This window comes from Benincasa hispida, chromosome 8 (assembly GCF_027475165.1).
Source record: "Benincasa hispida cultivar pf3 chromosome 8, pf3_genome.v1.1, whole genome shotgun sequence".
NCBI classification, from domain to species: domain Eukaryota; kingdom Viridiplantae; phylum Streptophyta; class Magnoliopsida; order Cucurbitales; family Cucurbitaceae; genus Benincasa; species Benincasa hispida.
The window spans coordinates 42,029,334-42,038,550 of NC_143485.1; the positions used below are offsets into that span (position 1 = coordinate 42,029,334).

Sequence of the window (9,217 nt, forward strand, 5' to 3'; positions counted from 1 at the left end):
ACTTGGAATACATAAGAGAAGTCTGAGATGGATCTCCATACTGAGCTCTAATGGAGTTGGTGATCATGTCCTGTAGTTGCTAAACCGACAAGGAGGCAACAAAAGTTGATTGTTGTGGTAGTGTTTCCTACAACACGATTTTCCCTTTGTCATGGATCTTGTTAGTAGGAGTTTGGCTCGAATCAATAGTTTCACGAGTCTGTATCGGATCTCTTAAGGTAGTGATTTCATGATCTCGCTCCTCAACAACTTTCATCAGGATATTTATTTTCCTTCCATCTCCACCATGGCTGCTTCGGCCGTTACATCTGCCATCATAACATACATCTTATCGAGGTGTAATTCTTTCCTAAATCGATTGGAAGCAAGAGTAGAGTTGTTAAACAAGAGATTTTCCTTGATGACGATCCCACCTTTTGGAGATCCCGTCAACTGCTCCTAGATTCTCTTTGCGATGACAGGACCTTGCTCTTGCTCCTACATGATTCCCTTTGAATGACTACGGGTGACAAGTCTCGTGTAGATGTCGCTTGTAGCAGTAGTTCTGGAAGTAGCTTTCTTTGGTGCCATCAATTTGTTTGAATGTTGAGAGAGAGATGAGAAGTAGAGATGTCCTACTGGGCGTGCCAATTTATTCGCACAAGTTTTCTGGAGAAACTTGGTTCGTGGAGGTGAACTCTGTATTTGTGTTGATTTGATGCGGATGTAGTTCGATCTCTAGAACTTGATCCTCTGATTCTCTCTCGGTTGAATGCGTATGCTTGATTTGAGGAAGCGAAGCGCGTGATGTTCTAGAAATTGGAGTTTTGGAAGAGTTTTTTTTTTTTATCTTCGAAAGACTTATATCTTCAAGGAGTGTTCAACTTCAGGAGTTTGAAAGTCTTCTGATTGTTGGGAGAATTCTCTCTGGGCTTTCTGGAGTTTAGAATTGCTGACCTCCATAAATAAAGAGAGTTCCTCTATTTATAGAGTTCTTAGGTAGGTTTGGTAAGCTTGGGCTTAGTTGGTTCATGGACCCATTTAATTGGATTTGAGTTTTATTTGACATTTGAGTCAAATTAAGTCTATTTTTGGGCTCATTAGAGTTTAACCCAAATAATATCAAATTGGATCAAATTATTTGATTCAATCCAACGGTCATGATGAATACACGTGGTATCATCAGGATTCTTCAATTTCAATTTAGGACACATGTTAATTTTTAATTAGTCCTAAATTAGATGATTTGTAAATTCATCATTAATTTGGTAAATAACATGACAATATGTGATTGGTCCAAAATTTTTTATTCAACATCAATTTTTCTAAATAATATATAATTTAATAGTTGATAAATAAAATTAAGATATGTCATGCAAGGCACACGGTAAAAGCTAGTAAAAAGAAAAAAGTAATATTCTATAGTGTGATAGACTATTGGTTATAGTCTTTGTTGTTAATACGAGTCTATCAATGATAGACTTATATCAACGATAAATTTGGCTAATAATGAAAGAACTGATAGACTTTAATTAGACATTTTAAATCTATCGACTGAATGTAAATTATGTTATAGATTTTAATTCTTTTAAATTGTGTTATATCGTAAATTATTTCGTGGCTGAATGCATTTGCAACAAGAAAAAAAGAAAAAGAAAATCGAGATGGCCTTGGGCCTGAGTTAAATGAGTATAATGGATCAGGCAAATGGGCCAACATCCAGAACAGGGTCGACGAAAGGAAAGGAAACCCATCGAACGCAGGATAACTTCGGATGTATCTATACTGTATGTTTCGTCGGAAACGAAACAACTCCAAAAAGTCCAAACAAATCCAAAGAGATAAGAGACTGTTTTGTGTTTGGAATCGAAATTGAAGAGCTTACACATATCATTACGTGTCACCCCAAATTCACCTTCTATTTACACCTGTCTCCCTTCAATCAAACCCCATTTTCATCCATTTTAAATCCCACAATCCTCCACTTCTCATCCATGCAATTTTAGAGCATATTTTTCCATTTTCAAGTTTTACAACAACGAAGAAAGGAAAGGAGAATAAACTAAACGCTCTGCTCCGAGAGGAAGAGTTTTGGTTGGTGGTTTTCGTTTAAGTTGAACTGTTTTTGCTGTCGTTATGCCGCCGAGACGATATGCTTTTGGACGGGCCGATGAGGCCACACATCCTGACTCCATTCGAGCCACCTTGGCTGAGTTCATTTCCACTTTCATCTTCGTCTTTGCTGGCGAAGGCTCCGTCCTTGCTCTTGGTATGATCACACTATTAAATAGAGTGATTTTTAAATTGTTAGTAATTTCCCCACATCAAAATTGATTTAGTTACTTAATTATGATTAAAAGCATGTTTTGATGATGATATTAAATTTAAATATGAGAAAAGGATGTACTATTTTTAAAATCAATTCCAAATATGCCCATGAGTGATTGTAAAATGGTTAAAAAATGCTTTGATTGTTTTCAAAATAATCATTCAAATCATGATACGAAAATCGCTTTTAAAAATATGATTAAATTAATTTTGAGTTATAAAATGCACTTTTAAATGAATTAATTTTGAGTAATAAATAAAAAGTGTACGATAAATTATTTTTCTTTCAAACATGCAACTGCGAGGCTCGAGCTTATTTAAATATTCGAAACATTGTATTTGATGGGAATTTCTTTTTCTTCACGGTCTAAAGGAAAAATAAGCGTCCAATTAATACATATATAACATTTTCAAGTACATGCATGCATGATCGATGGATGGATTTATTAGTTCTTGGGTTTTGCTCTTTGTAGATAAAATTTTCAGGCCAGCGGATTATGGAAGCCATGGCCATGGAAGTTATGGTCGAGGAGGATATGGTTACGGTCATGGTTATGGTCGAAGGGGGGCGGACACAGGCAGAGCTGCGTCGGATTTAGTAGTGATAGCAATAGCGCATGCATTTGCGCTGTTCTCGGCGGTTGCAGCGAGTATCAATATATCGGGTGGACATGTGAATCCTGCAGTAACTTTTGGGGCTCTTCTGGGAGGGAGGATCTCTCTTATCCGTGCATTCTTCTATTGGGTTGCTCAGATTTTGGGTGCCATTATCGCATCACTTCTCTTGAGACTCGCAACGGGTGGCATGGTAAAAGAAAAACACGCACATATACCTAATGCTTTTAGAAATGGAAGCCTTAAATTTTATTCTCACAGTTGTGAAGATTTAAGAATAAAGATGAACATGAATACTCCTGTGTGTTCAGATTAAACATGCATATTCGTTTATTTCATCATAGAGAGTGACTCTTTTCTTTTTTTTTTTTCTTTTTTTGTTTTAAAGAGCTTTTTTTTCCCTTGGAAGAAAATGCAACTTTTTAGCCCCATTTCGTAGTTTTTCTTTTATTCGTACATATTTACTTGCTCTTATTTCTTTACTATCGCAGTCAATATTTAATATTTTAATTAAAAAAAGTGAGTTTCATTATTTATTTATATTATTGTTATTGTTATTGTGCAAACGATCACAAGTTTTTTTTAAAAAAAAAAAAAGATTTTTTTGGTTTCATAATTTCATGCATAGCTCAACTGCCTCGCTGGTTTCACCCATCTTAATTTTCAAACCAAACCTTACCAAACCTCAGGTCCGTTCATAACCATTTGGGTTTGAAACCAAGTCTATAAACACCCCCCTCTCTATCTCTAAATTTATGCTTTCTTATTTACTTTCTACTAATTTTTTCAAAAAACCAAACTAAGTTAAAACTTACAAAAAGGGGGGAAAAGTAGTTTTTAAAAATTGTTTGTCTTGAAATTTGAGTGAACTGTTACCAAACAGCTCAATCTTAGTTCGATTCGTTCGACCTAATTTTCTTTTCCCTTTTGTTTTCTGTTGGGATATTGCAGAGGCCTATGGGGTTCTTTGTTTCATCAGGAATATCAGAATTGCACGGATTTCTACTAGAGATAGTGCTTACATTTGCTTTGGTCTACACAGTCTACGCAACAGCAATAGACCCAAAAAGGGGCAGTTTGGGAACAATGGCACCACTGGCAATCGGGTTGATAGTCGGGGCGAATATTCTGGTGGGTGGGGCCTTCGATGGGGCCTGCATGAACCCAGCCAGGGCATTTGGGCCGTCTTTAGTGGGCTGGAGATGGGACAATCATTGGATCTATTGGATCGGCCCATTATTGGGAGGTGGGCTTGCGGCCCTTGTATATGAGTACTTGGTTATTCCCGTTGAACCTCCTCTGCATACCGGTCACCAGCCCTTAGCTCCCGAGGATTACTGAGTTTTTGTTTTTTGTTTTTTTTTTTTTTTTTATAAATTTGTAAAAACAGATTCGAATGTGTGTTTTGGATGTGAGACTGTTTTTATGCTCTATTCTGTGGGGTTTTTTTTTCTTCTTTGAAAAAGACTGGATGCCTTTGTTGGCTGAGGGTTGTTTGTTGTCTCCGTTTGGGGTTTATTTGTGGTGTTTATGTTCATGAAGGTAATAAAAGTAATACAGCTTACATCTTTTTTTCTTTACCTAAATTTTTAGGGGATGGTTTTTTTTAATTAAAAAAATAAAAGATCTCTTTTTTCCTGTTTCATTTGATAATCCCCCTTGGGGAGTTGCTCCATCTTTTTTCTCTTCCCTAATACTTCAAGAAGTAATGGACTATTTCAAATGGTAATTAGGAACAAATGAATTTTTTTAATCAGACAGGATTGCCTGTTCGGGAAACAAGACCCCTGTTAACATATTCAAATAGAATATTCAATAAATTTCAAAATAAAGACACAAAAAGGGGGAAAAGACAGACAGGAGTAAGATCGTGGTATGGAGATACCATAAGGTTCAAAATCTTGCCCTTAATCCTTATCCTTTTCGTCCTCGTACTTATCTGCCTATTTTATTTCCTGTATTTTCACGACAACCAGAAATGGTCTTTCAATTTTTGTCTTTGCAATCCAGGTCCTTAATAATATTGACATAAATTATAAACATAATTGCAGTCTAATAAACATTGGTCCCAATACTATTAAAAAGCATTTTGATCTCCCCAAATTATATACATAGCTACGGTCCAATAAATGTGGTCACAAGTTTATAGTATATTGGTGTACACTTGGATTGAAATTCTAAGAGGGAAAAAAAGGATAAACAAGAGGTAAATGGGACCAAAATTGACGTACAAAAGACCGAAATGCGTTTTGACGGTACATATACTAAAAAGATGAACGCAAAAAAATACAACAAAAATAGGATTGAACCTGTATTGTTGTTTCATTTTCTTTTATAGAATTTGGCAACCCAAGGAGCAAGTTGAGTGTCGTGGGGTGATCTTGGATTGGCGGCATAATGATCGGACCAGTAACAAGGGGTGAGTTTATGAGCGAACCTTCCGTTGGAATAAATGCAAAAAGGAAGCCAATTTTCACCACCATTCATCCTTCTCTTGCGTTCTATGGGATAAGCCAATGGTGCCTGGACATATCTGGAAAAAAAAAACATCTCAGCAATCTGCTTATGACTAAAGATGAAAGCACAAATTCACGTTTATAAAATGGTCACATAATGAGAAGAATTTATTGTCCTGAACTGCTTTCCTACACTTAAATTGTATTTAAGCACTTTGGAGAATCACACTCCAAAAGCTAGCTTTAGGATGGGAGAGCCAAACCACTTAAGTACCACATTGGTCATCCCATTCTAATCAATATAGGACAAAGACATCCCATACTACCTTGATTCTTAACAAATACATAATTAGACCTAGCAAAGTGAATTGATTTAACATTACCTGATGCCATCTAGTACATGATCCCAGCAGAAATGGGTATGACCAAACACATGACATGCTGATATTGTTTCTTTACTCCCGTGTATCGACCTTATACGATTCTCGAGATAATCTGAGCCAATGATTTTAGGAAGTTTTGGATAGAATAGCATCCTCTTTTCTGGGCATAGCTCTAGTCTATGAACACAACAAGCAGGCACACCAGTCTATCAACAGAAGTAACAAACAGAAAGACGCTTCTGATATAAAATTCATAAATTCTAATCTGCTTGATTTCGTCAAACGGTTCAGTAATCATGTTTCCCCGTGATTAGAAGTGATCCTAGTGGTATAGGATGTTTAGAGATAGCCTCCAAGATCATGGATTTAATAATTTTATTAATTTAAAACCTTTTTGACCCTTAAAGCTAGCCTTGGATCAGCGAACTATCTTCCAAAGGTTAATTAGAATGGACATGAACATATACATAATGAACATAATGTGTGGAGTGGGGGCCTCCAATACCACAGTTCTTTAATACAAGTGACAGTGATAAGAAAAATGTAATAAAAGAAAAAGTTAAGCAAACTTGTCCTTTGGTTTGAGTCGGTATTTGATTTGCTTCCGTACAATGTCAATCCAATTTCATTTAAGAATGAGTGCCAGAAATGAATCATCACATTTGTTACTACTTCATATTCTATAATAAAGTGTGGAACAAGCACCACGATACATAACTGCATTTCAAAGACAACAGCATAAGATATGCAAATTGAAGACTATTGACAAGATATAAAAGATGCGTCAAATTCTCTCCATAGAAGTCCGTGATATGAGAATCAATTTGTAAAACACAATTAATGAGTTGGGTGTTTGCGCACGAATTGTAACTGACCTGGGAACAAAGTGAGAAAATGTAATTATCTGACTGCAGGTTCTCTTGATCTTCTCAACCATTATGTGATTCTTTTCATTCATTGCATCAAAGAATGATGCTAGTGAAGTACCTTCATTTGAAAGATCTCCAGGCCATTTGCATGCATGGAAGTCTTTACACACCTGCCATTGGCCATAATACCAATCGGATAAGCGCACTCAGATAAGCAAAGGAAGTTGCAAAAATAATCAAAATAAAGTTTTCGTGTAAAAGAATGAAAATCATAAAATATAGAACCAGAGAACAGCCCCCTTCACCATAATCAGAGCGTTACGTTGTGACTAATCATGAATTGAAAGGATTCAAAAACAGTACGAAGATACAATAATAATTCAGAGTCTTTTTCAAGCACAAATAAATAAATTAATTACCATGCATGAACATCTACACTAAAGTAACTGACTGGAGAGAACTATTCGCTCAGTAAAATTCTCTTTTAATATAATGAGAAAAGAGATGGAAATTGATAGATAACCATACAAGTACAATTTCACCATAGATATAAAACATTAAAATTTCAGAGCCCAACTATACAAGAAAAGAAGATTCCTTATTCCATCAAAACAAGTCTTGATCAGTGCTCTAGGTGAATTTCCATGAGAAATCAAAGAAACATGAAACTTGAAAGAATACACACAATTTGAAAAGATACAGTACATCTCAAGCGAACTAAAAAAGAAAGAAAAATATACAAATTATAAATTTACAAGGGTTGGAGGATAAAAGACAACAATTAGAGCACTAGAACATAGAAAGATATTAGCGACGATTGTCATGATAAGAATGACTAATTTTATTGTCATTTTCTATATGCATGATTCAAAGAAAGAAAACCAATGAGACTATTGCAAGAACCATGAACAATAAATGAAAAGACTAACAGGAAACTATACCAAAGAGCGTTAAAGATGCATACAAAACTGACATTAAAACTAGCTCTAAAGACTCTTACTAGGGGAAAAGAAAGTGAATCACCATCTCCAGAGATGGAATGCGGATATCCTGTATGTCCACTTCTCTGTCAAAGCTCTGAAGCAAAAACATCAAATAACCAACAAGGAAAAGCATCAATATCACTTGAACCGAAAGCTAAAAGGAAAGTAACAGTCGATCACCCACCTCATGATACCAAGAGAGCAACGGAATGATTCCCAATCCGTTCAAAATTGCCGGATTGGTATCAACTCCAAGACCTCTACACGCATCAAGAAGTTTACTCATCTTGTCAAGAGAATCGAGCTGAAAAGAAGAAGGCGAGTAATGTAATAGCTAAGAAGTAAAATCTGCTGAAAATCGCAATGTGTGGATGATAAAAACTGGTAAATCAGCTTGCAAAGATAAAAACTAAGAAACTGCGAGAGAGTCTACAGCACGAAACTTAACCTCCGACAACTTACATAATTGTCTCCCTCCTGACGGCACCACAAATCGTGATTCCCAGGCACAAAGAAGACGCGCTCGAATCTATCCTTCAACAAAGCCATTGTTGAAACAAAATTACTTATGGTCTCGGCTACATCTCCGGCGACAAGAAGAACATCGTCTCTATATTTGACCGATGACAAGGAGTCAATCCAGTTCATATTTTCCTCGTAATCCGTATGTAGATCGGAGAGCACAAAGACTCGCAGGCCATCGACTTCTCCGAATGCAGACGGCAGAATCTGAGGCCTCGCAACACCGAAACATTTCAACTTTGCGCTTCTCTGATTTTTGCATAACGCTGTGAGGATCAGAGGGCGGTTAGAACGGCCGAGTTTTAGGGTAAAGTTCGAGCAAAAAGGGGCAAACGTCGCCACCATGTGCAGTGTGGCAATTGGCCGTCCGACGGCCTTCGTGGAATTTGGAGAGTCGAGATTCTTGCCTCTCCGTCGGAGTTAAACAAAATTTTTGCCTCTCATTAAAATATAGATAATATCTGGCGCCTAAAATTAAATAAAGTTTCGGTAGAGCTCAAAAATAAATAAATAAATAATAGTGCTCTTTTCAAATAATGGATGATTGTTATGGCCCATAAAAGTGATATTTTACTCTATTTTAAAATATTTTTTATTTAAAACGATTACTCTAAATAATAAAGGTTTAGTTATCCTTTTGTTTTCGTGAGATCTGAACTAATAAACATGAGTTATAGTTGTAAATTTAGTACCTAATCTTTTAAAACTATATAGAAGGTTTTTGGAGCGCAGAGTAGATTATTATAGTCTAATTTGTAGTATGTAGATTATAATAAATCGTGTGCTATTATAGTTTCTACTTGAAGTGTAGTGTAGATTATTACAGTCTAGTTTATAATTGTCTGTATTTGAGATACTGATTATTTTAATTTGTACTATAATAGTTTGTGTTTGGAGTACAAGTTATTATAGTCTAAATTATAATAATTTGTAATTTAAATGTAGGTTATTCTAGATCATGTGTAATTTTTTCTGCTATGATATTTTATAATACAAATAATTATATACATGAAATATCATAGTTTGAAAATATAATTAAAATTATATGTTCCACCAATTTATACCGAATTAATTGAATGTTA

General features: G+C 35.5%; 2 protein-coding genes across 4 annotated transcripts; one reads left to right on the plus strand and one right to left on the minus strand.

Annotated features, from left to right (window-relative positions):
• The first annotated feature begins 1,853 nt into the window (after nucleotides 1-1,853).
• Nucleotides 1,854-4,502, plus strand: LOC150034597 (putative aquaporin TIP3-2). Its single transcript, XM_090316862.1, has 3 exons — nucleotides 1,854-2,248; nucleotides 2,781-3,115; nucleotides 3,874-4,502. Exons 1-3 carry the CDS (start codon nucleotides 2,116-2,118, stop codon nucleotides 4,261-4,263), a joined length of 858 nt encoding a protein of 285 aa, XP_090172988.1. The 5' UTR covers nucleotides 1,854-2,115; the 3' UTR covers nucleotides 4,264-4,502.
• A 134-nt stretch (nucleotides 4,503-4,636) lies between these two features.
• On the minus strand, nucleotides 4,637-8,618 carry LOC120083790 (uncharacterized). 3 transcript variants are annotated; one of them, XM_039039662.2, is made up of 7 exons: nucleotides 8,076-8,618; nucleotides 7,798-7,917; nucleotides 7,654-7,707; nucleotides 6,637-6,800; nucleotides 5,762-5,938; nucleotides 5,232-5,455; nucleotides 4,637-4,877 (listed from the first exon to the last, which is right to left on the minus strand). In XM_039039662.2, exons 1-6 carry the CDS (start codon nucleotides 8,478-8,480, stop codon nucleotides 5,245-5,247), a joined length of 1,131 nt encoding a protein of 376 aa, XP_038895590.2. In that variant the 5' UTR covers nucleotides 8,481-8,618; the 3' UTR covers nucleotides 4,637-4,877; nucleotides 5,232-5,244. The 3 variants fall into 3 exon arrangements, 2 of the variants coding, with proteins under 2 accessions (XP_038895590.2, XP_090172987.1); XR_016531551.1 differs by lacking the exon at nucleotides 4,637-4,877 and having other exon boundaries at nucleotides 4,968-5,455; nucleotides 5,762-6,478; nucleotides 8,076-8,615; XM_090316861.1 differs by lacking the exon at nucleotides 4,637-4,877 and having other exon boundaries at nucleotides 4,968-5,455.
• Between the last annotated feature and the right edge of the window lie 599 nt (nucleotides 8,619-9,217).